The 26,714-nt window shown below is 47.2% G+C and overlaps 1 protein-coding gene across 1 annotated transcript in view; it reads left to right on the top strand.

Annotated features, from left to right (window-relative positions):
- EMP1 (epithelial membrane protein 1) overlaps positions 1-26,418 on the top strand; it is a 66,049-nt gene extending 39,631 nt beyond the window's left edge. Inside the window, exons 3-5 of the mRNA XM_029590347.1 lie at positions 10,889-10,982; positions 21,158-21,298; positions 22,435-26,418. Of these exons, the coding sequence (XP_029446207.1) occupies positions 10,889-10,982; positions 21,158-21,298; positions 22,435-22,598 (399 nt within the window). The 3' untranslated portion in view covers positions 22,599-26,418. The remainder of the gene's footprint in view (positions 1-10,888; positions 10,983-21,157; positions 21,299-22,434) is intronic.
- The last annotated feature ends 296 nt before the right edge of the window (positions 26,419-26,714 follow it).

The following is a 26,714-nucleotide window of genomic DNA, read 5'->3' as shown; positions in this document are numbered from 1 at the left end:
CCTCCAGGCCTCGGCGTCCCGGGGCAGTGGTCGCCGGGCCTTCCACTATGCACCAGGCCTCACAATGGAGTTCGGCATCTCCAGTGAGTTGGCATGCCCCTACACACGCACGCTCCGCCTGGTCTCTTGTAGGGCCAGGGACGGGTCCTAGCCCCGCGGCGCACCCTGATTGAATGTTCAATATAAGGAAGTTCCTGCCTGCACTACCTTGCCTTGGCAATCGGGTCGACACTGTAATTGTACTAGTTTGCCTCCGCATTCACAGTCTTCTTCCAGTGTCCATCTGTCCCATCTCCCAGTGTCCATCTGTCCCATCTCCCAGTGTCCATCTGTCCCATCTCCCAGTGTCGACCCGATTGCCTTGGCAATCGGGTCGACACTGTAATTGTACTAGTTTGCCTCCGCATTCACAGTCTTCTTCCAGTGTCCATCTGTCCCATCTCCCAGTGTCCATCTGTCCCATCTCCCAGTGTCCATCTGTCCCATCTCCCAGTGTCGACCCGATTGCCAAGGCAATCGGGTCGACACTGTAATTGTACTAGTTTGCCTCCGCATTCACAGTCTTCTTCCAGTGTCCATCTGTCCCATCTCCCTCGGACTGTCTCTCTGGTACTGACCTCGGCCTGTTCCTTGACCATTCTGTCTGCTGCCTGGATCCTGAGCTCTGCCTGCCTTATGACCTTGTCTGACCTCCAGAACCTGACCCCTGCCTTGTTGACTTCTCCTGGGACTGATCCTAGGATTCTGACCACGGCTGCCATTGACCACGTCTCCCGATTCAGGCTCTGTCTCTTGCCTTGTCATTGCCTATGCTGTTCTGGTCTTCCTTGCTCCATCAGACCTACAACCTCAAGTCCGACCGCGCTCCCTTGCTGTCCGTGGGCACGCCTGTCTACTTCCTCTCTAGGAGACCCTGCGAGGCCCACCTAAGTCCAAGCCGCCTGGGTCCCTACGGGCTTCATCCGGGGGGGACCGTAGACTTCCAGTGGTGAACCTCATCCTAGCCTCTGTCTCCTCCAGTGCTCCACCCCCTGGGGGCAGGTGCTTCCTGGTCCCTACCAGGGAGCCGTTCTCCACTGCTCCAGAACAAGGGTCCAACTCTGAGCACAACAGGTTGCCAAGGTCATGGACTCGGTGGAGTCTCCCACCTCCAGGGCCCTAACGGGTTTGGCCACCACAGTTCAAGAACATTGCAGGGCTTTGGAATCGCTAGCCTCTTCATTGGAAGAGCTTCGTTCACAGCTGCGAGATACAGCTTTGGCCAATCCCGTAGGCCTATTGTCCTCTATGCTACCCAAAGCATCGTTGGCACTCCCTGCACCTCGTCAATACAATGGGGACCCATGCTCCTGTCGTGGCTTCTTTAATCAGTGCTTCATGCAATTTGCACTGCAACCCTCCTTGTTCCTGAAGGAAACCACGAAAGTGACCTTCATCCTTTCCTGCCTGGAAGGGAAGGCTCTTGCATGGGCCTCTCCCTTATGGTAATGCTCCAATCCCATGCTTTCCAAGTTATCCAAGTTTATTGCTCTCTTCAAACAGACCTTTGGAGACCCAGGCTGCCAAGCTGTAGCCAGCCATAATCTACTCCACCTCCATCAAGGGTCACGGACCCTCTCTGAGTCAACGGTGGAGTTCAGGACCCTGGCTACTGAGCTCAGGTGGTAAGAAGATTTTCTGCAAGCCATCTTCCTAGATGGACTCTGCAGCACTCTCAAAGATGAACTCTCCATCCGTGAGACTCCCATGTCTCTAGAGGACCTGAGTTCCCTCACTGGGAAGATCGACCATCGTCTCCGGCAAAGACGCCTAGAAGTAAAGGCTTCCCACTCTCCTACACCGTGTCCCACGCATGTCCAGTGTCCTCCAGCCAAGACTCCAGCACCACCGCCCTCTTCTGTGGTAGAACCTATGGAGGTGAACTGTGGGCGACTGTCTCCGACCAGACATCTCCATCGGAGGAAGGAGGGTCTTTGCCTTTACTGTGGCACTTCCGGACATATTCGGCACTCCTGTCCGGTTCATCCAGAAAACTGGAATGCCTGAGCCCGGCAGGGGTCCCAAGCTTAGGCGCTACTGTCACCGGCCCCCAACTCCTGCTTCCCATTTCTCTGTGCATCAAAGCCCACTCCTTCGCCATCACTGCTCTTGTCGATACTTGAGCAAGTGGCAGCTTCATCATGGATGACATTGTCAAGCTTCTGAACATTCCTCTTCATCCATTAGATGTGAGTCTCTGCATCACCTCCATTCAAAGAGAACCTCCTCCAGGGCTCATCACCCATTGAACAATGGCTGTTAGTCTTACCATGGGCACTGTCCACGAGGAGGAGATGTCCTTCTGCGTGTTAAAATGTTCTGCACATCCAGTTATCTTGGGGCTGCCCTGGCTCCAGGCCCACAAACCCCAGTTTGATTAGCATTCCCTGCAGTTGGTGCAGTGGGGCTCCAAATGCCAGAAGACATGTCTACGTCAAATATCTCCAGTAGTCTCTGTTCTGAAGTCTACCACTCTATCTGTTGACTTCGAAGACATATTCTCGAAGCAGAAGGCGGATACCTTGCCTCCGTTACGCAAGTTCAATTGCCCCATAGACCTTCTGCCGGGCACTACACCTCCCAAGGGCCGAACATATCCATTGTCTCACCCAGAAACCCTAGCCATGTCTGAGTATATCAAAGAGAATCTAGAAAAAGGGTTCATTCATCCCTCTGATTCTCCTGCTAGAGCGGGCTTTTTCTTCGTTAAGAAAAAGGACGGCAGTTTATACCCTTGTATTGGCTACAGCGGGCTCAATGCCATAACCTGCAAAGACCGATACCCCCTGCCCCTTATCAGTGAGCTGTTTGAATGCCTTCAAGGGGCACGGATCTTCACCAAGTTGGATCTGAGGGGTGCATACAATCTGGTACACATCTGACCTGAAGATATCTGGAAAACCGCACTCAACATGAGGGATGGTCACTATGAATATACCATGATGCCCTTTGGGCTATGCAATGCCCCAGCAATCTTTCAACACCTTTTGAACAAAATACTCCAAGACCTCTTGTACTCATTCGTAGTCGTACATCTTGACGACATCCTGATCTTTTCCAAAGACCTTGAATCCCATCAAGATCATGTTTGGATTGTCCTCCAATATCTAAGAGAAAACCATCTTTATGCCAAGTTAGAAAAGTGCCTCTTCGAGCAAAATCGCTTACCCTTCTTAGGGTACATCATAACCGATCGATCATAACTTCCGGACATCTTTGACACTCCTGTCCGGTTCATCCAGAAAACTGGAATGCCTGAGCCCGGCAGGGGTCCCAAGGGGTCCATTCAAAGAGGAGGTTCTCTTTGAATGGAGGCGATGCAGAGATACGCTGCACTGCCTCCCATCTACTGATACGCTGCACTGCCTCCCATCTACTGTGTGAGAGACTGCCCTCCTATGCTGAGGAGATGTGGACTGCCTTCCTGGGTTATCTCCATGGCTGCCCGCTTCCCGGGCAATGCCTTCAGCTGTATAATAAATTCAACTTTTCTGTGTTGTCATGTTCTGAGTCTAGCCTAGTACTGCCATTCCTCATGGGGCTCCTTCCCGTGGGTGTGGCCATCATCGCAGTGCCCAAGAATCCACTCCAACACCTCAAAACCATAACAGGGGTAGATTTTATAAATTACGCACATGCGTAATTTTGTTCATGCACCAGGCGCGAACAAAAGTACACAGGATTTTATAAGATACGCGCATCTTATAAAATCAGGGGTCGGCGCACGCGAGGGGGTGCACATTTGTGCACCTTGCGCGCGCCGAGCCCTGTGCGCGCTGCCCGTTCCCTCCGAGGCCGCTCCAAAATTGGAGCGGCCTTGGAGGGAAGTTTCCTTTCACCCCCTGCACCTTCCCCTCCTTTCCCCTATCTAACCCACCCCCCGGCCCTATCTAAACCCCCTCTCTACCTTTATCTTTAAAGTTACGCCTGCCAGCGGGCTGCTGGTGTGAGATGCCCCGGAGCCGTTTCAGAGGCCTCGGCCATGCCCCCGAAACACCCCCAGGCTGGAACCACGCCCCAGACATGCCCCAAAACGCCGCGTCACTCCCGACAAGCCCCCGACACCCCCCCAGGCAAGCCCCGGGAGTTACGCATGTCTCGAGGCTTGCGCGCGTCTCCGAGCCTATGCAAAATAGGCTTGGCGCGTGCAGGGGGGATTTGGGGTAGGTTTTTGGGGGTATGTGCATATCTTACGCAAATACCCCTTTGAAAATCTACCCCAACAATACCTTGTTCTTTCTACTCACACAAGTTCTCTCCTACAGAGCAGCGCTACACCGATAGTGACCGAGACCTTCTCGCCGTCAAGTTGGCACTCCAAGAGTGGCGCCCCTGGTTGGAATGGGCACAACAGAAATTTACCATTTTCACTGACCATAAGAATCTTGAGCACCTTAAAGAAGCTCAACTCTTGAATCCTCGACAAGCCCGATGGGCGTGCTTTTTTGAACGGTTCAGCTTCATTCTATGTTATCGCCCAGCTTCCAAGAACATAAGAACATAAGAAATTGCCATGCTGGGTCAGACCAAGGGTCCATCAAGCCCAGCATCTGTTTCCAACAGAGGCCAAACCAGGCCACAAGAACCTGGCAATTACCCAAACACTAAGAAGATCCCAAGATCCCATGCCACTGATGCAAGTAATAGCAGTGGCTATTCTCTAAGTAAATTTGATTAATAGCCGTTAATGGACTTCTCCTCTAAGAACTTATCCAAACCTTTTTTGAACCCAGCTACATTAATTGCACTAACCACATCCTCTGGCAATAAATTCCAGAGCTTTATTGTGCGTTGAGTGAAAAAAGAATTTTCTCCGATTAGTCTTAAATGTGCTACTTGCTAACTTCATGAAATGCCCCCTAGTCCTTCTATTATTCGAAAGTGTAAATAACCGATTCACATCTACTTATTCAAGACCTCTCAAGATCTTAATGACCTCTCTCAGCCATCTCTTCTCCAAGCTGAACAGCCCTAACCTCTTCAGCCTTTCCTCATAGGGGAGCTGTTCCATCCCCTTTATCATTTTGGTTGCCCTTCTCTGTACGTTCTCCATCGCAACTATATCTTTTTTGAGATGCGGCAACCAGAATTGTACACAGTATTCCAGGTGCGGTCTCACCATGGAGCGATATAGAGGCATTATGACATTTTATGTTTTATTAACCATTCTTCCTAATAATTCCTAACATTCTGTTTGCTTTTTTGACTGCTGCAGCACACTGAGCCGACGATTTTAAAGTATTATTCACTATGATGCCTAGATCTTTTTCCTGGGTGGTAGCTCCTAATATTTATTTATTTATTTATTTTAAGTTTTTCTATACCGGCATTCGCGATGAATATCACATCATGCCGCCAATTAACATGGAACCTAACATCGTGTAACTATAGCAAGGGTTATTTTTCCCTATATGCAACACCTTGCACTTGTCCACATTAAATTTCATCTGCCTTTTGGATGCCCAATCTTCCAGTCTTGCAAGGTCCTCCTGTAATGTATCACAATCCGCTTGTGATTTAACTACTCTGAATAATTTTGTATCATCCACAAATTTGATAACCTCACTCATCGTATTCCTTTCCAGATCATTTATATATATTTATATATATATATATCTATATATATCTATATATATATATATATAAATATATATATTGAAAAGCACAGGTCCAAGTACAGATCCCTGAGGCACTCCACTGAGGCACTCCACTCTTTACCCTTTTCCACTGAGAAAATTGACCATTTAATCCTACTCTCTGTTTCCTGTCTTTTAACCAGTTTGTAATCCAAGAAAGGACATCGCCTTCTATCCCATGACTTTTTAGTTTTCTTAGAAGCCTCTCATGAGGGACTTTGTCAAACGCCTTCTGAAAATCCAAATACACTACATCTACTGGTTCACCTTTATCCACATGTTTATTAACCCCTTGAAAAAAATGAAGCAGATTTGTTAGGCAAGACTTCCCTTGGGTAAATCCATGTTGACTGTGTTCCATTAAACCATGTCTTTCTATATGCGCTACGATTTTGATCTTGAGAATAGTTTCCTCTATTTTTCCCGGCACTGAAGTCAGGCTCACTGGTCTATAGTTACCTGGATCACCCCTGGAGCCTTTTTTTAAATATTGGGGTTACATTGGCCACCCTCCAGTCTTCAGGTACAATGGATGATTTTAATAATAGGTTACAAATTTTAACTAATAGATCAGAAATTTCATTTTTGTGTTCCTTCAGTACCCTAGGATGCATACCATCCGGTCCAGGTGATTTGCTACTCTTTAGTTTGTCAATCTGGCCTACTACATCTTCCAGGTTCACAGTGATTTCTGGAACTGGTATCTCCCCAACATCCTCATTAGTAAACACAGAAGCAAAGAATTCATTTAGTCTTTCTGCAATAGCCTTATCTTCCCTAAGTATCCCTTTAACCCCTCTGTCATCTAATGATCCAACCGACTCCCTCACACGTTTCTTGCTTCGGATATATTTAAAAAAGTTTTTATTATGAATTTTTGTCTTTATGACCAACTTCAATTCAAATTCTCTCTTCGCCTGTCTTATCAATGTTTTATACTTAACTTGACAATGCTTATGTTTTATCCTATTTTCTTCAGATGGATCCTTCTTCCAATTTTTGAAGGATGTTTTCTTGGCAGTAATAGCCTCTTTCACCTCACCTTGTAACCATGATGGTAATCATTTTGCCTGCCTTCCACCTTTCTTAATGTGTGGAATACATATGGACTTTGCCTCTAGGATTCTATTTTGAAACAATGTCCATGCCTGTTGAACACTTTTAATCTTTGCAGCTGCACCTTTCAGATTTTTTCGAAACTATTTTCCTCATTTTATCAAAGTTACTCTTTTGAAAGTTTAGTGTTTGATCTGCAGATTTACTTATTGTCCCCCTTCCAGTTATTAGTTTAAATTTGATCATGTTATGATCACTGTTGCCAAGTGGCCCCACCACCATTACCTCTCTCACCACATCCTGTGTTCCACTAAGAATTCAATCTAAAATAGCTCCCTTTCTTGTTGGTTACTGAACCAATTGCTCCATGAAGCAGTCATTTATTACATCCAGGAACTTTATGTCTCTAGCAAGTCCTGATGTTACATTTACCCAGTCAATATTGGGGTAATTGAAATCTCCCATTATTATTGCACTGCCAAATTGGTTAGCTTCCCTGATTTCTCTAAGCATTTCATTATCTGTCTGACCATTTTGTCCAGGTGGAAGGTAGTATACTCCTATCATTATACTCTTACCCAACACACATGGGATTTCTACTAGAGATGTGAATCGGAACCGGAATCGGTTCCGATTCCGGTTCCGATTCACATCGTGATTTTTTTTGTCCAGCCCGATCTGTTTTTTTTTTAATCGGCTCCTACCATGTGACAGGAGCTGGCCAATGGCACGGATACCCTGTCACATGGTAAGGGCAAAGGGCCATCGGCGCCATTTTCATTAGTGGCAGCCAACGGCCCGAGAGCGGGAGATCGCTCCCGGGACCCCCACTGGACCACCAAGCACCTGTAAAAAGTTTTGGGGAGGGGGGGTCAGGAGGGTGGGGGAAGCTAAGGGATTAGTTTTAAAGGGTCGGGGTGGGTTTAGGAGTTATTTTTGTGTGCCATTTTTCCCGCCCTCTCCCAAAACAATAAGAGAACCCCACGAACAATTTCGTTTTCAGGGAGCCCCCGATTTCTGACGATTTTGAAAATATTGTACGATAGTTTCGATCATCAGAAATACGATTCACATCCCTAATTTCTCCCCATATAGATTCTACTGAGCACCTCTGTGCTGATGCACTATCAAGATCCTTCGAACCTAAGGATGTTCCTGATGTTCCTAGATACATCATAGATCCTGTCTGCGAATCCCTTGCCGTCACCACTACAGTCCCAGCTGGGAAAACCGTCGTTCCATGTAGATTACATGAACAAGTTCTGAAATGGGCTCATGATTCCAAGTTGACAGGACACCCGGGTCATGCCAGGAGCCTAGAGATGTTGTGGAAATATTACTTGTAGCCCAACATGGTGCAAGACTCTCGTAACTATGTAGATTCATGTCCCGTCTGCGCCCAACAGAAGCCACCTACCAGACGGCTTTGGGACCTACTCCAACCGCTTCCAGCACCTACCGAGCCATGATCCAGCATCTCAACAGACTTTATCACAGACCTGGCTCCATGCCAGAGCAATACCATAATCTGGTTCATCATCGACCGTTTTTTGAAAATGGGTCACTTCATTCCCTTGCCGGGCCTCCCATCGACCCCAGAATTAGCCAAGTTGTTTCTGAAACACATTTTCCATCTCCATGGACTCCCAAAGGAAATTATGTCCAACCGAGGACCACAGTTTGCTGCCAGGTACTGGCGCTCCCTATGTAAAAAGTGTAACATTGCCATGAGTTTCATGTCGAGCTATCACCCACAGGCCAATGGTCACACTGAAAGGACCAAGCAAACCTTAAAAACATTCCTCTGTTCCTATGTAAATGATCAGCAGGACAACTGGTCTGATCTACTACCCTGGGCTGAGCTATCGCACAATACCCATCTCGCTGCTGCCACCGATGTATCTCCATTCTCCGTGGTATACGGACGACAACCTCAGCTGCCACTTCCAGTTCCTCTGACTGTTCCTTTTCCAGCTGCGCAATCCATGGTCCACACCATTCGTCAGGTCGCTTACCCAGGCCGCTGAACATTCCAAGCGTACGTCTGATGCCCATAGGTGTCCCGCTCCACTCTTCCGTCCTGGTCAGAAGGTGTGGCAGGTTGAGACTTCCTTCTCATTGCCTGGCTCCCAAGTACATCGGCCCGTTTCCAGTGCTTCGAAGAGTGGGAACAGTGTCTTATGAGCTCCAGCTACCTTATGCCATGGGTATTCACAACACATTCCATGTCTCACTGTTGAAGCCTTTGGTCCTCTCCTGGCCCTCTCTTAGAGACCCTTCACCTCCATGGATCTCTACCGAACCAGACTCATCTCTCCAGGTAAGAGAGGTCCTCGACGTCGGTTGGCATCGAAGTAGATGGGAATACCTCTTAGCCTGGGAGGGTTATCGGGCCGAGGAGAACTCAAGGGAACCCTCCCACAACATTCTCGATAAAGAGCTCCTCAGAACCTTCCAAAGGACTTATCCTGAAAAGCCAATACCGCGTAGAAGGAGGCCTAGAAGGGGGGTACTGTTATGCGCCCCGTCTGCGCCCGACCCGCGCACGGGCCTGCTCACCTCATTAGCTCCTCTGCAGGTCATGGGTTGGCCTCCCCAGTGGCAGCCGCAAGCTCCTCCAGGCCTCAAAGTCCTGCAGCGGTGGTCGCCGTGCCTTCCACTATGCACCAGGCTTCATGCCGGAGTTCGGCATCTCCAGTGGCATTGGCCATGCCACTACGCGTGTGCTCCGCCCGGTCTCTTGTAGGGCCAGGGGCGGCTCCTAGCCCTGCAGCGCGCCCTGATTGAATGTTCAATATAAGGAAGTTCCTGCCTGCACCTCCTTGCCTTGGCAATCGGGTCGGCACTGTAAGTGTAGTAGTTTGCCTCCGCATTCACAGTCTTGTTCCAGTCTTGTTCCAGCCTTGATCCAGTGTCCTTCTGTTCCAACATCCGTCTGTCCCGTCTCCCCAGGTAGTACCCTCGGACTGTCTCTGGTACTGACCTCGGCCTGTTCCTTGACCATTCTTTCTGCTGCCTGGATCCTTACCTCTGCTTGCCTTGTGACCTCGCCTGACCTCCAGAACCTGACACCTGCTTTGTTGACTACTCCTCGGACTGATCCTCGGATTCTGACCTCAGCTGCCATTGACCACGTCTCCTGATTCTGGCTCTGTCCCTTGCCTTGTTATCGCCTATGTTGTTCTGGTCTTCCTTTCTCCATCAGACCTACAGCCTCGAGTACAACCGCGCTCCCTTGCTGTCCATGGGCACTTCTGTTTACTACTTCTCCAGGAGACCCTGCGAGGCCCACCTAAGTCCAAGCGGCCTGGGTCCCTACGGGCTCCACTCGGGGGGGGACTGCGGGCTTCCAGTGGTGAAGCTCATCCTAGCCTCTGTCTCCTCCAGTGCTCCGCCCCCTGGGGGCAGGTGCTTCCTGGTCCCTACCAGGGAACCATTCTCCACTGCTCCAGGACAAGGGTCCACCTCCGAGCGTAACATAAATTAGGCCAGTGAAAAGATATCACAATTTGCTTGACTCTTATATTTGTGCATGCAAGTGGGCTGACATGGAGACTGTGGTACTTTATTTTTAAGAGAAAGATAACAAAGCAGCAGCCAGTCTGGGGAGAAGCTCGGCCCCCAGCAGAGAGATTTTGGGGCAATATTGTAATGTTGTGTGTAAGTTAACTGGAAAATATGCACGTTTGTTACACTCATTTTCAAAGCAAACTTACATATAAAAATCTACACACGCACAATTATACCTTGCTATTTGGTGTGTGCTAGTTTTGTGAGAGAATTTAAGCACATTCTCTTTAAAATCATAAAGGGATAGATTTTAAAAGGTACACGCGGGTGTCCATGTGCACGTGCTACCCGGCGCGCACACACATGGATGCCCGATTTTATAACATGCGTGCGCAAATGCGCACATGTTATAAAATCACTAATGTGCAAGGGGGTGACATTAGTGCAACTTGCATGTGCCGACGTCCGCAGCCGTACCCTCCCTGGCTGCTCTGATTTTTTTTTTTTTTTAATCATTATTGTTCTATTACTTTTTCTTTTCTCTCAGTGGTGTAATGATTATCTCAGAATTTTCGTTAGATCCCATGTTGTCAACTTATTTGAGATATATATATATATATATATATATATAATATTTTGACTTTTAGGTCTGGATAAAAACCCAGGATGATGTATCTGAAGGGCTATGGAAGTTGTGTTCAAGCGGGTCGTGCAATAACTTTGATGTCGGTAACGATTCAGGTAAGGAATTCTGTTTTCAGTCTTTGCGAAATCACAGCTATAATATATAGGAACTTGCAGCATTATTCACATTGTCCAGGGCAGACGAGGGCTTTTCTCCTGCACAGGATGGGTTGAGTGTAAGTGGACTGAGATGGAAACCTGTGGGCGGTTCCCCATAAAGCAGTGGAAATTTCTGTGGCAGCCTGTTGATTGCAAACAGGTGGAACTCTTTAATGGTCTGCATGGTATAAATGATCTCTCTCTGTCCAGATCTCGCAATATTTTTCTAAACTTTCACCAAGAAGATTGTTTTAAACTTTTTTTTTTTTTTAGATGTCACCCTATCAACACAGTTGTGCAAACATTTGTAAAATACAAGAACATGAAAGGAAGCTCGCCTCAAAATCCCTAAATATATGTCAATGGATGAAGCTGTTAAGATTATTCAAACTGCCCTACACTGAAAAGTCTGAGCAGCACACACTCTACACTACTTTCTTTGTTTATCACTGGAAGGCTACTGCACTAACCCGCAGCATTTACCATGAGTAGAGGCATATTTTGTGAAATTTTGCTCTGCATGCTAACGAGCTCTTAGCTCATTAGTATGTGTAGTAAAATTGCATGAGACATTTTTCATGTTTTGCCATAGCCAGGAGCCTTGTGTTTTCCTGCCTGCAGGAACAGGCAAAGCTGGCTTGGGAACCACACGCCGGCTCCTGGTGTTAAAAGGGGCCTTGCAGCCTTTGAGGCAACCCCTCTCCCGCCTTGCTGCTGCCAGTGTAGAAGAAAAATTCTAGGTGTTCCCAGTGGCCTCCCCCTTCCCCTGACTCCTGAGTCCTTGCGGGCTGCAAATGTTTAAAAAAGGTGCAGTGTGAAGCCCGATCCCCTTCCTGCTCCACCCCATTGTCTTCCAAAAGGCATCAAAATGCCCACTGGGCTCTAAAAACCACTGTGCTCTAAAAAGCTTATACGAAGACTACCTCTTCAATGTTAAGTTTTGGGGATGCAGGGAGTGGGCCTCTAAAATGCATTTAGATGATTTTTGGTTGGACAAGAGTGCGGAACAATTATGGGAAGGGGCGTGTACTGCACTTTTTAAAACATTTATGGCCTGCAAGAGGCATGTAGGTTAGGATGGGGGGGGGGGGGGGGGGGGGGGGTCAACTAGGACCACCAGGACAATTTTTGATATACTGTGGGGGGCCATTTAAATTTGTGCAGCAGTTCATGCAGTTCACTGCTTTCTGGGCCTGATCTGAAAAATAACCAAAATGGGATGCATCCATTTTTTTGCGCATCCGTTTTTACAAGATTTTCCAGTAATATGCTGCTTTGCCTGATTTTTTATGACAGCAGCTGACTACTGGAGAATTTAAATACATTTTCACATGAAAGTTTACTACTGTGAAGGCCACTTTTGCAAACACTTCACAAAACGTGTTTTGAGCAAAACAATTCACACTATGGGGATAATTTCCAAAGTAGTTAAGCGTGTAAATGTAACATACTAACGTAACCGTTTTCAAAAGCCCATTTTCCTAGCATGTAGACAGATGAACTCGGGACCAGTGGGTTATGCTCCCCTGCCAGCAGATGGAGACAGAGCAAGCTAACATCACAGTATATATATACTCCTGCAGTGACCCCAGCCTGCCAGTATTCTCTGTCTCCAGCAGATGATGGACATGCATCTCCCTTTGGGGATTGCTGTAGATTTTATAAGGCGTTAAATTGAGGAAAAGAAAGCCTTGCTCTCCTACAGTGATACCTAAAGGTCCCTCCCCCAGTTGAGAATTCCTGAGATGATTTTCGTGGTCCTTCAGATGTGTGCCTTGGTCCAATAGCTGGTTCCTGGCGTGGACTTAGCTGCTTATACAGCTGAAAAGCAGCAGGTGCCCTCTTCCCTCACAGCCGGAGATCGTTTCTGTACTCAGCCGGTAAGTGCTGAGTTCTGGTAAGTTTAAAAAAAAAGAAAGAAGTTTTACCTTCAGAGAAAGAGACAATTACGGGGTTTTTAGGCCTTCCTTTGGACTCCGTGCTTGGTGCGCTGTCCTGATATTCGTTCCCGCTCCCATTGGGGATAGGGGAACTGGGAAGCCTGGCGGGTTGAGCAGCCCCTGTGGGCTGGGCCCTACAGAAGGCTTTTTCTCTGCACACTGTGTAGTAGGCCACGGCGGCATTTTTGCATGCTTCTGTGCATGCTTTACTGCCCTCTATAGGACTTCGGTGTGCTCAGTGCATTGGCTCTACACACATGCTGTGCACGCCGCATTAGGCGTGACTTTTGTGTGCACAACTTTCTTGAGCGTGGTGATATGCTCCAGCTGGGCGCACTAGTAGTACATGCACCTTGCTGTGCTTATTTCCAAGGCACCTAAACTTTGTGCACGCAACCTTTTTAAGTGCAAGCCGTTTGGATGCCAGTAAAAAAGAAGACAAAGCACCTTTCTCTTTGTGTTGCCTGTTGTATTATGGTTTCTCAGTCTGACCTGTCTTCCAACATGCATCAATGCTGTTCGAATGCTCAGGGAGAGTTGTCTTCCTCAGATTTTGCTAAGTCTGGATCCTCCCATTCTGATGATGGTCTGCTTACGGCTTTGGCAGGAAGTGCACCAGATCTTGGTACATCTTGACTGGCTCCTCCGCAGGAGTTGGCGGTTCACTTGGGCCCGCTCCAGTACTTTCTGGGCTTGCTCTGGATCCTGCTGCTTTTTCTTGAGTGGAGTTTTTACAGGGTTTACAAGCCTTTGTTCAGGCACAGTGCTCCGCTTCACTCAGCTGGTGGCCCCTCTCTCTTCCAACCTCATAATTAAGCGCCACGATACGCCTTCATTCACCATGGGTATCCCGGTAGGGACCCAAATGGCACAGATGATGAAGTGGATCCTGATTCCTTGGAAGATGGAGAAATTCCTCCTGGTTTGGTACTATACCAAAACATGTTATGATTCTTTCATAGAGATGAACTGCTGGCCCTGATTTCCCAGACCTTGAAGATGCTGGGAGTGCCTGGGGCAGATTCTATGACAGAGCCAAAGAAGAATCCCATTTTGGTTTCCTTGCATAAAGCCTCTTGCTTTTTTCCTGTTATGGACACCATTCAATAATTGATTGATCTTGAATGGGATGCCCTGGAAGCAAATTTCATAGGAGGTCTGACATTGGAAGGCCTATATCCTCTGGATATAGCTGTGAGAGAGCGTTTGCATTTTCCCAAAGTGGATGTGCTTGTCTGTGCAGTCTCTAAGCGAACAATTATTCCCATTGTGGAAGGAGCGGCCTTGAATGATGTGCTTGATAGGTGGATTGAATCTTAGATGCAGTGGTGATTGCTTCCTGTTGCACTCTTGTGGCACATTCTTGTCTGCTTCTCACTCAGGAGGTGGCTGAATTGGGGGTGAATGTCACCTATTTAGCAGATGCAGATTGTGATTTAGTCTGTACCTCGGCCAGAGGAGTGGCTTTGATGGTGGTGGCCATCAGCTATGGTTGCAAAATTGGTCAGCTGACGCAGCCTCCAAAGCTAATCTTATGAAAATGCCTTTTAAAGTCTCACTCTTGTTTGGGAGTGAGTTGGAAAAGCTGGCCAGTAAGTGGGGTGAATCTCCAACTCCACAGTTACCAGAGGTTAAGAAACAATTGTAGTGCCCATTTTCCATGCGGGATCGTCTCAGGGGTTCCAAGGGTTTTCGTCCCTACAGAAACTCAACATGTCAGAGGACTCAGATGTTTGGTAGGTCTTAGTCCTTTTGTCCCCGACAGTCCAAGAGAGGAGTGGGCTTGGGTGGCAGATCATCCCAAGCTTCCCAATGAAGGTTTGCCGGCCCACCTTCGGGAGGAGGAGATAGGGGGACGCTTATCTCTCTTCTATCAGAGGTAGGTCAAGATCACATCAGATCAATGGGTCCTAGAAGTGATACGGGAAGGCTATGTGCTGGAATTTCACAGCATTCCTTGGGACGTGTTCATGGTGTCTCCTTGTCACTCCCCACAGAAGAAGCAGGCAGTGGAGTCTATGCTTCTAAGGCTCCTTTGTCTTTGTCTAAGGTCTGTGGTTCCCGTGCCTACTTCGCAGGAAAATACAGGGTGCTATTTCATTAATTTTGTTGTGCCCAAGAAGGAAGGTTCCTTTCGTCCCATTCTGGACCTCAAGAGTGTCAGCCGTCATTTGCGGTGACCTATTTTCACATGGAAACCTTACACTCCGTCATAAAGGCCGTGCATTTGGGAGAATTTCTGACCTCCCTGGATCTGTCTGAGGCATACCTTCATATTCCCATTTGTTTGGAGCACCAACGTTTTCTGCGCTTTGCGGTGCTGGGTCACCATTATCAGTTTCGGGCACTGCCCTTTGGTCTGGCCACTACCTCCAGAACATTTTCCAAGGTTATGGTGGTTGTAGCAGTGAGGTTGAGAAGAGATGGGATCCTGGTGCACCCATACTTGGATGACTGGCTGAGTCAAGCCAAGTCTTTGGAAGAGAGCAGCCTGGTGACAAACAAGGTGATCTCCTTGCTGCAGGAGCTTGGTTGGGTGCTGAATCTGCCAAGAGCAGTCTAGACACGAGGCTGGGCAAGGTTTTTTCTACCAGACAAACATATCCAAAAGTTGATGTCCCAGGTGTGTCAGTTGGTGAACACTAGCCGCCAGACAGTATGGAGCTATCTACGGGTGCTTGGTTTGATGGCGACAACTCTCAAAGTGGTGCCGTGGGCGAGAGCGCATATGCATCTTCTTCACCATTCACTGCTGTCTTGTTGGAAGCTGCAGTCTCAGGACTAGTCAGTTTGCCTCCACTTGCCAATGGAGATCTTTGTCATTTCCAGAGGTGGCTGCAAGAGGCTCATCTGAGAAGGGGCATGTACTTATCCTCCCTGAACTGGTTGGTTGTCACAACAGATGCGAGTCTTCAGGGTTGGGGAGCTCACTTTCAGGAACTGATGGCCCAGGGACATTGGACGGCTGAAGAGGCTCTTTGGAACATCAATTGCCTGGAAGCCTAGGTTTGTGCTTACAGTTCAGCCACAGACTACAGGGTTGAGCAGTCCACATGTCGGACAATGCAACGATGGGGGCCTACATCAATTGCCAGGGAGGAACCAAGAGTCAGCAATTGTCACAGGAAATAGACCAACTTATGGAACGGGTGGATGGACATCTATAGATGACCTTGGCCTCCCACATCGCAGGAAAGGACAATGTGAGCGCAGACTTTCTCAGTAGGGAGGGTCTGGACCATGGAAAATGGGTGTTGACCACCAAGGCATTTCGAATGATAGTGGATCGCTGGGGCCTGCCGTCCCTAGACCTGCTGGCGACTTCTCGCAATGAGAAGGTTCCTCGCTTCTTCAGTCGCAGGAGAAATCCATGGTCCCTGGGTATCAATGTCTTCGTACAGGTCTCGCCAGAAGATGAGTTGCTTTATGTCTTTTCTCCGTGGCCCTTGCTGGGCATGCTCATTCGGAGAATCGAAATCCACAGGGGGCTAGTACTCCTGGTGGCTCTGCATTGGCCCAGTCTCCATGGTATACGGATCTGCGGAGACTCCTCCTAGAGAATCCCCCCTTTGTCTTCTGCCGCACATGGATCTGTTGCAGCAGGGGCCGGTTCTTCATGAGGATCCAACTCTGTTCTTATTTATGGTTTGGTCCTTGAGATGACTTGTCTGTTGAAGCGTGGATATTCTTCTGCTGTGATTGCTACTTTACTCTGTGCTCGGAAGTTCTCCACTTCTCTAGCATATGTGCAGGTTTAGAGAGTGTCTGAGGCCTGGTGCAAGGAGCACGGTTTTCTTCCACATTCCGTTAAGATCCTGCTTATTCTGGACTTTTTGCAGGATGAGTTGACTAAAGGATTGACCCGTAATTCCTTGAAGGTTAGGTTTCAGCTCTTACATGTTTCAGAGTCACAGTAAATGGTGTCTCCTTATCGTCCCATCCTGATGTGGCTTGTTTCTTGAAGAGGTGAAGCACCTTCGGACTTCCTTGCAGTTGCCGGTTCCTTTGTGGAGTCTTAACTTGGTACTGGATTTTTTAGCAGGCCCTATGTTTCAACCACTGTGCAGCCTTTTCCTTGCTGTTATTGACCTTGAAGACAGTGTTCCTGGTGGCTATGGGGCGGATTTTAAAAGGAGCGCGAATAGCCTACTTTTGTTTGCGCTCCAGGCGCAAACAAAAGTACGCTGGATTTTAGTAGATACGCGCGGAGCCGCACGTATCTGCTAAAAACCTGGATCGGCGCGCGCAAGGCTATGGATTTTGTATAGCCGGCGCACGCCGAGCCGCACAGCCTACCCCCGTTCCCTCCAAGGCCGCTCCGAAATCGGAGCGGCCTCGGAGGGAACTTTCCTTTGCCCTCCCCTCACCTTCCCCTCCCTTCCCCTACCTAACCCACCCGCCCGGCCCTGTCTAAACCCCCCCCTTACCTTTGTCGGGGGATTTACGCCTCCCAGAGGGAGGCGTAAATCCCCGCGCGCCAGCAGGCCTCTTGCGCGCCGGGCCGCGACCTGGGGGCGGGTACGGAGGGCGCGGCCACACCCCCGGACCGCCCCGGGGCCGTAGCCACGCCCCCGTACCCGCCCCCAAAACGCTGCCGACACGCCCCCGAAACGCCGCGACGACCGGGCCCGCCCCCTGACACGCCCCCCTCGGAGAACCCCGGGACTTACGCGAGTCCCGGGGCTCTGCGCGCGCCGGTAGGCCTATGTAAAATAGGCTCACCGGCGCGCAGGGCCCTGCTCGCCTAAATCCGCCCGGTTTTGGGCGGATTTAGGCGAGCAGGGCTCTGAAAATCCGCCCCTATGTGTTCTGCGCATTGCATTTCCGAGCTGCAGGCCTTGTCTTGCTGGGAGCTGTTCCTTCGGGTGACTCCAGGGGCATTGCAGTTGCGTACTGTTCCATCCTTCTTGCCTAAGGTGGTCTCAGAGTTTCTTTTGAATCAGTCCATTTCTTTGCTGTCCTTGGATAAGGTCAGAGGAGTATTGCCTTCTGTGTTCCTTGGATGTTAAGGGACTTGTTCTGTGATATCTGGAGGTTTCCGAACCTTTCCGGAAGTCGGATCGCCTGTTTGTCCTTCATGGTGGAAGGGAGCAGGGTGAACCAGCTTCACCGGATACAATAGCTCGCTGGATTAAGGAGGGGGTCACGGTCGCGTATGTGGATGCTGAGAATCCGTTGCCTACTCAGGTTAGGGCTCATTCCACTAGGGCTCAGGCGGTGTCAAGGGCAGAGGTTGGTATGTTGTCTCCCTCGATATCTGCTGAGCTGCGACATGGTCCTTCTTACACACCTTTTCCAGGTTTTATCGTCTGGATGTGCAGGCCTGGAAGGATGCAGCCTTTGCATGTGTGGTGTTGACGGGACCATGGACAGCCTCCTGTTGGGAGTAGCTTTGGTACATCCCACTTGTCCTGAGTCCATCTGTCTTCATGCTATGAAATGGAGAAATTATTTACCTAATAATTTTGTTTTCCTTAGTGTAGACAAATGGACTCAGATTCCCACCCTTGTCTGCCAAATGATTGTGTCAATAGTCCTCCTGTGGGAATACAGGTCCCAAGGATTACTGGTAACTGTTCATCCAGTTTATAGATTGGGGTACCTATGTTCCTACTTTTCAGTGTTTGTTGCTGGTTGTGTACAGTTATGATTGACTTTTTTTAATCAAGTTTTTTGCTATGTCCACTAGGGATGTGAATCGTTTTTTGACGATTTAAAACAATCATCAGATATATTTTAAATCATCAAAAATCGTTAGAGCCGCGATACAATAGCAATTCCCCCAATTTATCGTCAAAAAATCGTAAATCGGGGGAGGGGGAGGGCGGGAAAACCGGCACACCAAAACAACCCTAAAACCCACCCCGACCCATTCAAACAAATCCCCCACCCTCCCAAACCCCCCCAAAATGTTTTAAATTACCTGGGATCCTGTGTGGGGGTCCTGGCGTGGGAGGGGGGGAGGGGGGGGAAAACCGGCACACCAAAACAACCCTGAAACCCACCCCGACCCTTTCAAACAAATCCCCCACCCTCCCGAACCCCCCCAAAATGTTTTAAATTACCTGGGGTCCAGTGTGGGGGGGGGGGGGGGGTGTCCCGGCATGATCTCCCGCTCTCGGGCCACGGCTGCATTATTAGAAATGGCCCCGGTGGCCCTTTGCCCTTACCATATGACAGGGCAAAGGTAGCGCCGGTGCCATTTTGGTTCCTGACACCTGACGTCACGAGTGCAGGAGATCGCTCCCGGACCCCAGCTGGACCCCCAGGGACTTTTGGCCAGCTTGGGGGGCCTCCTGACCCCCCACAAGACTTGCCAAAAGTCCAGCGGGGGTCCGGGAGCGACCTCCTGCACATGGGCCATATTGCCAATATTCAAAATGGCGCCGGCGCTACTTTTGCCCTCACTATGTCAACATAGTGAGGGCAAAAGTCAAAATGGCGCCTGCGCTACTTTTGCCCTCACTGACATAGTGATTTACGATTTTTAACGATTAAAAAATTTTTTTTTTTTTAAATTAAAAAAAAACGATTAAAAAAAAACAAAACAAAACCTTGACGATCAGATTTCCCTCCCCCCCCAGCCAAAATCGATCGTTAAGATGATCGATCACATGATTCACATCCCTAATGTCCACAGTTGCTTTTGAAGAGAATAATGGCAGGCTGGGGTCACTGCAGGAGTATATATATACTGTGACATCAGCTTGCTCTATCTCCAACTGCTGGCAGTCCATCTGTCTACACTAAGGAAAAAGAAATTATTAGGTAAGTATTTTCTTCATTACTCACACTAAGTGGCAATGTTCAAAAGCCCACTTACATGGGTAAAGTGCATTTACATATGTAAAATCCAGTTTAGGGATGGTATACTTGAAACCGGTGCAAGGGTGCACATTTGGCGCATCTGTGCCAGTGTTCGTCCATGGTCACGTCTATTTTATAACTTATGTGCATGTTATAAAATAGCCTGGGCATGCACATGTGCCCGATTTTAAATAGGTGCACAAATCCTGAGCCATTTGCGTAAGTCAGGGAATTTTAAAAGGGGCACACGCCCATGCCATTGGCAGTTTTACCAGTTCGTCCCCACAGTTACCCCAGACCCTTAAAGCTCCTCAGGTAAGGCTAGGGTTTTTTTTTTTTTGTTTTTACTTACACCTCCTCCATAGCAGCAGTAAATGTACATGGTACTAGACCTGGGCATGGACCCCGGCGCGTAAGTATTTGCATGTACATCTCTTGGCCCCACCCTGAAATGCTTTTAAAATTTAGTTGGTGCGCGCCAGCCCGCCTTGTGTACAAATCTCCTGATTTTGTTGAGCATCAGGCTTCTAAAATCTATCTCTAAGTGTTTAAATCCTTTTTGAAACTGACCCCCAAAATTCCTACAGTTTTTCATTTTTTTGCACATTTCGGGGCATTTTGCATTATTTATTGTGAAAATCCCTTTAGCAAAAATGTTGCTGTTTAGTACATTAGCCTCTATGGATGAAAAATGTACATTTTTTTGGTTTCTTGAATGATTTTGTGAGAAATCATCACTTTTTGATTTTTTTTTTTTTTTTTTGCAAAAACCTTTGACACAGAATGCTAAATCGTTCACAGAAAACGGAAGGACCTATTGTTTCCAAGCATAACCTCTAAACCTCCATATCTAAACTCTTGCCTGCCCAACCTAAAATCCAATGCACCGGGAAAGCCACGCTTCAGGATCGGGCAAACTTTCCCCCAGCCCCCACTCATCTGCCCTGGCCGCGTCCATGGGTACTCGTCTCTGGAGCAGCCCCAGTCCTCTCTCCCCTCCTCCCGGGGGCAGCCGGCGGCGAGAGCGAGAGCGGCTTCAGCAGCCCGGGGCGGATCGGGCGCTCCCCATGCGAGGCGCGGCTTTCAGCAGCCCTTGCCGGCGATGGTGAATGAGCGCATGAACGCTTTTACACTTTTGATGTGAACACTCCTTCTCCCTCTCCAGCTCTTGGGCATAACATTGATTCTTTTCTTCTTTGCAGTTAATGCCGCTTATGTTGTTTGTTTTTCTCTCTCATCCCTTAATGGTTACATTGCTAACATGCTTCATTTTTTACTCTCTCTCTCAGTTTGCAGTGATCCCCCGTTATAACCATCTCTTTTTCATGTTGCAGTGATTGCTCCAAATAACCTTCTCTTTCTTTCTTTGGAATGTTTACCCTTTAGGTGCACTCAAGGCGGTACAGGCCTTCATGATCCTTGCGATCATCTTCTCCGTCTTTGCCCTGGCAGCGTTCATTGCTCAGCTCTTTACACTGGAGAAAGGATGCCGCTTCTACATCACTGGAGGTTTGATGCTCTTCTGCTGTAAGTTCCATCAATCTGCCTGAAGTTGTAAGGCCTTAAATATCTACTTGATCTTCTCTTACCCCACAAGGGTTCGGAAGAGCTCAGCTTTAAAGTTTGTAGACTGTGACTAGTATTTATAAGAGTATCAAACAGAGATTGCATTTTTCTGTTCCAAAAGTTCATTTTTTGGCTAGTTTTGGGGTTTTTTTTGGTCTGACAGCTTTTTCCTGCTACTTTGGACTTCCAGATCAACTGGAATTGGTCTCTATTAGGCTACGGTCCTTTATGCACAACAATCCGGGGGTTTTCCCCCTATTTTACAACCCTCGTTACTCACTCAGGACAATCGTTGCAGCAAGAGTCCATGGCCAGGGGCTGTGCACTAGGGTTCCCTCTGGAATCGTGCAGTCACGGGCCCTAAATCCATCCACTGAGGGACTTCAGAATCCAGTCCAGGTCCTCTGCGTACAGAACCACCACTGATCTGCTTAGAATCTTGTTTTGCATGCTGTTATTAAACATCCCGACACACAATTGTAACCCATAAGTTTCACTTTTATTTGCCTAAAAGGTCAGAAGAAATTCAGACCTTTTCCTAACGTAGAATGTTGTTTCAGATCCTCAATGTACTTATTTATGTAAATGAGAATAAAGATGCTTTATAGTAATTATCTCCCACCCTAATGCAGTCTGGTAATTGTAGACTTATTTGTTAAGGAGAAGAAATACAAGTATACAAACCTATAATGGGAGGAACTAGGAAAATTCTTAAGCCTTCAGACTGAGAAGCGATAGGTGAGGATAATGAAAAGGAGCTAATGGAAGTATAGTAGAGATTATAAGGGACACATAGTCTCTTACCTGAGGTGACAATTATTAATCCACTTGCTCCCAGGTACTTGGAGGAAGTTAAAATGGTATCGCAAGACCCTGGAGAGCCAGGTCCATTGGTCTCATCACTGCCACGAATGAAAGCTTCTTTTGTGTTTCGTTATGGCAGCGTCAAATAGATTCTATGAGAGAAACCTTCAAAATGGGGAGGTGGTGTACTGTAAACTTATATTAGAATTATACATTTGTTATAGAGTAGGAAACATCTCTTTCCCTGTGATGTTTCTTAAAGTGAATCCTGTCACTCTTGTCCCCCACCACAGGGCTATGTGTGCTGATTGGAGTTTCAATCTACACGGCGCGATTTTCACACCAAAGTCTACTTGGCAAAAGCACGTATCATGGCTACTGCTTTATCCTAGCTTGGATCTGCTTTTGCTTCAGCTTTATTACAGGGATCCTGTACTTAGTACTCCGAAAGAAATAAGAAATCACAGGAACGACGGGGGGTTCTCAGATGGAAAACAGAATTTGGCAAAATCCCACAACCTCGTCAAGCACAGGCAGAAAACACTAAGGAAAAATGGCTGTTACTTCTACTACACCGAGGGAAAGAGGACACTTGTGTCAAAGCTACAGCTGACCCATTTGAGGTGGTTCTCCTCAAGTCATGTGTTTAAGGAATGCTCTGATGTATCATCAAAACTGCGTGTTACCAGCAAGTGTCTTCCCCTTTCATAGAACTGTGGGCTATGTGGTGGGTTATCATCCCGGTGATGTGGGAAACGGTGCGGCCTGTTTTTGTTTTTTTGGGGGTTTTTTTGTATTTACTCTGGCATGTAATATTCTGCTGTTGACGCTCTGACCCCATGTAAGATTGCATATGCAAATTTAAAAAAACAAAAAAATCTGTAGCTGAAATGAGTCAATCAGTGAGGAAGAAAGATACATGGGATGATGTAATAAGGATGACAGTGTAGCCTGGTGGGAACTAACAAACAGCCAGAAGAGCCCTGCTTTGGCAGTCTTGGGGTATTAACTCTTTTTTTTGTGGCCACGGTGCTTTCCTTTCTTCTCAGTGTTGTCAATCAGAAGCTGCATGGAATGCCTCGGCATATCACTTGTTTCAATGTCAACTGCAGAAATGGGATGCGGTTTCTTCCAAAACTCTTTTGTAATTAAAGAAAAAAAACAATATTTTAATATTGGTGCTGAGCAATTTACAAATGAAGAGAAGAAAAGCGCTGAGGAATATAAAGGGCAAGAGCTCTACTGCGTGCCTTAGCTTTGTGCTGTATTCCAAATAAGGATTTCAGCTTTAGGCTTATAAAATAAATAAACAATAACTCATTTAAAACACTATCGAATTAAAAAAAAATTGTGAAGTAGGTGTTCACTAATAATAACAAGAAAAAGTGAAGTAGAGGAGGTAATTGCACTGTCAGATGTGTAGGTTATCTAGTCCACAGTTGCAATTTTGAATTCATGTATAGGGATGTATTTCAAAAAAATGTTAAAACTGAGCTCAACAAAAACAATTAGCCAGTGGATATGCAAAAATCAGTCTGTGCAGAGTGATCTTTTTCAGTCAGAATGTGAGTGAGAAAGTCCAGAAAAGTCTATGTAAGCACCCAACCACCTCCATCCTTTTAAAAATAAAGTAAAAAAATAAACGCAAGCACCTCCCCCCACCATACCAAACTAAATATATCAAAAACTGGAATACTTTATTATGAATTGCAAATCATCAAGCACCAATATTAAATCTATTCCTGATGGCAAAAGGATTCTGGAAGGGAGGCCATTGTATTTTTTTCTATTAGCACCAATTTGTGCCATGAAATGAGGCAGTAAACACACACACACATCTCAGGAAGTCTCACAAAGCCCCTCTCTATTGAACAAGAATCCACTTGCAACCTAGAGCTGTCCCAGTGAATCTCTAGTATGCAGGAAAAAGCCTCAGTCTTCTTACCTCTTACAACTGGTTTGGATTCATCACTACGAAAGGTCCGAGTATGGGTTTCAAAACGTTTCCTGTTCCCTCTTGCATTTCCATATAAATTCAACAACCCTCAACTTAGCTCTAACAGGAACATTTTCTTAAAATACACAGAGGTTGATATTCTGAAGATTTAAGCAGGTACAAATGACTTTTTTTTATTTGAAATCATTTTATTGTAAGTACATTGGTGCACATGGAACTCTGATGCACACCAGGACAACCACAGAGATCAAGTACAGCTTGCATTCCCCATTCGCTCCCAAACTTCCCCACCCTCTCCCACACTCCACACAGGTTCCAAACCATAACATTTACATGCATAAGTCTTTCCCTTTAAAAATTCTACCACTCCCTCTGTCCGAGTAACTTTGTGCGCACAATTTTTGGTGCGCACAAAGCTATCTGGGCAAAAAGTGGCTGGGAGTAAAAAGTGTGGGGAGGGAAGACTAAAATATTTAGCTGGATAGCGCCATATTGAGCACTTTCCAGACAAGTTAGTCTACACAAATAACTGGTCTAACGTTGTCCAGATAAAGTTACCCAAATAATGTATCCACCCATCGCCTCACTGAATACTGACATCGCAGCCCTGTCATCTTGTGATTATAACATACTGAAAATAAAAAAAAAAATCAAAGTTACTTCTCAAGTGTAAACTATTTTAGTGAAAGTGGGCACTAGATGGGGTGTAATCTGAATAACTGAGTGTACTGTGTGGTGCAAGCCCAGATGCTAAGTAACTGCTAACCCCTGGTGCAGATTTTACCATCGCCTGCACAGAGTCTTTCCATGCAGCCAGGGTCTGGCAAAAAGCAGGGTGCCTGCGGGCTCGTGACAGCGCGGCAAGGTACAGAGCTGGGCTCCGGCGTGGGCCCCGCCAGAAGAGGAGAGCCTTCTGAAGAGCCGGGACAGGAAACGCCACTCTGCGCAGCGTGGGCCTGTGGCAGCGCGAAGAGTCGGGCTCTGCAAGCTCATCAGAAGAGGGAAGGGCCTCTGACACGGAGCCACAGCACAGCACCTGTGGGAGTGCAGCAAGGGTCGGTGAAGAGCTGGCTCCACGAGGCCATGGGAAGAGGAAGCAGCCCCGTGCAGCTGAAAGTATGCATGAACAGCAGGCTCCATGATCCTGCAGGAAGGACTGCTGGAGCTGAATGAATGAGAGGATTGGGGGAAGGGAGGTGGCGGCAGGGGAGAGAGAGCAATGTTGGAGGGAGAAGTGGGGGGAGGCTGAGGAGAGAGGATGGCGCAGAGGACACAGGCAAGAGGGGATGGGGATAAGCGAAGAGAGGAAGGATTGAAGTAAAAGAAGGACGGGAGGAAGAGGTGGGAAGCTGGAGGGGAGGGGATGAGACAGGAAGAAAGAGGAGGGGGGCCGAGAAGAGAGGCCTGGTCATCATTTTTGTTGGGGGGTATTATGTTGGGGCCACTGAGACTTGGTTGTTTATCTTGGGGGACAGGCCTCTCCTCGCTCTCTCCACTGCCCTCAGTCCTATCCTCTCCCCCCACCAGCAGGGCAATGATTACAAAAATACTCTGTTATTTTGACAAATAAATGTGCAGAATTTTGCAAAATGTATAGATTTTGTGTGTAGAATTTCTTAAATATTTTGGCACAGAATTCCCTCATGAGTAAACTGTTCCCACCCAAAAAGTGATAATTATTAAGCACTGCTCTAGGGCATTCTATTTTTTTTTTTCGTGAAAAGAATTTCTGGGACAGCTGTGCAGGGAAACTAGTGTGAATGTTTAATCCTAAACAACAGCTTTCTTTCAGTATTGTCACATCTTGGGGATCTCTCACAGCCAGTTTCCTTTATTCATTTCATAAATTATCTTATACTTAAGATACCAGTGGGAAAAGACAGTTAAAATTTATCCTGGCTTGTAGAATAATAATCATGGTAATAATAATTGAAATAATTTGTATCTATAGTTAGCACAAGGGTGAGGTTTTGGGTTTCATGTAGTTATCGGGGGGGGGGGGGGGGAGAACTCATTTTTGTGCAGTTCAGTACAGTGACGTCTGTCTTAATGTGCTTCAGCTGCTTCTATGTCTCTACCCTGTCTCCAGTGAAAGTGTATGATGCACAGCATGTGACTGCATGAGGATGGTATACATGCATTCTCTCTTTTGATCATACAGTCTCCTTAGAAGTAAATTGTATTTCATATTTGCTGTTGCTTTAAAACTTGGCTTATTCTTTAGTGGAATAAGATATATATTATTGTATACACTAAATGTAAATATTTTGATACAAACATTTAAAATCTTAGGAATTAAAAATATGTTCTGCTTCCCATATGTTCTGCTTCCCTTCAAATTATGTGCATGTATTTGAATGTGTCAATAAGTTCTTGACTCTGTATGCTGTCACCCAGGTCCTGGGTTTGATTTGCAGGGAATATGGATTACAGCAGCATTTCCTAATCCAGCCCTGGAGGTACATTGACCAGTCTGTTTTTCTGGATAGCCACAATGAAAATGCATGAGTTAAACTTGCATGCAACACATTTCTAATGTGTGCAGATCTGTTCCATGCATATTCATTTCAAATATCCTGAAAACCGGACTGATGAGGTGAGTCTCCAAGACAGGGT

Source organism: Rhinatrema bivittatum, chromosome 2, assembly GCF_901001135.1.
Source record: "Rhinatrema bivittatum chromosome 2, aRhiBiv1.1, whole genome shotgun sequence".
Classification (NCBI taxonomy): domain Eukaryota; kingdom Metazoa; phylum Chordata; class Amphibia; order Gymnophiona; family Rhinatrematidae; genus Rhinatrema; species Rhinatrema bivittatum.
Note: the sequence above shows the minus strand (reverse complement) of the source record. Positions and strands in the feature narration are given on the sequence as shown.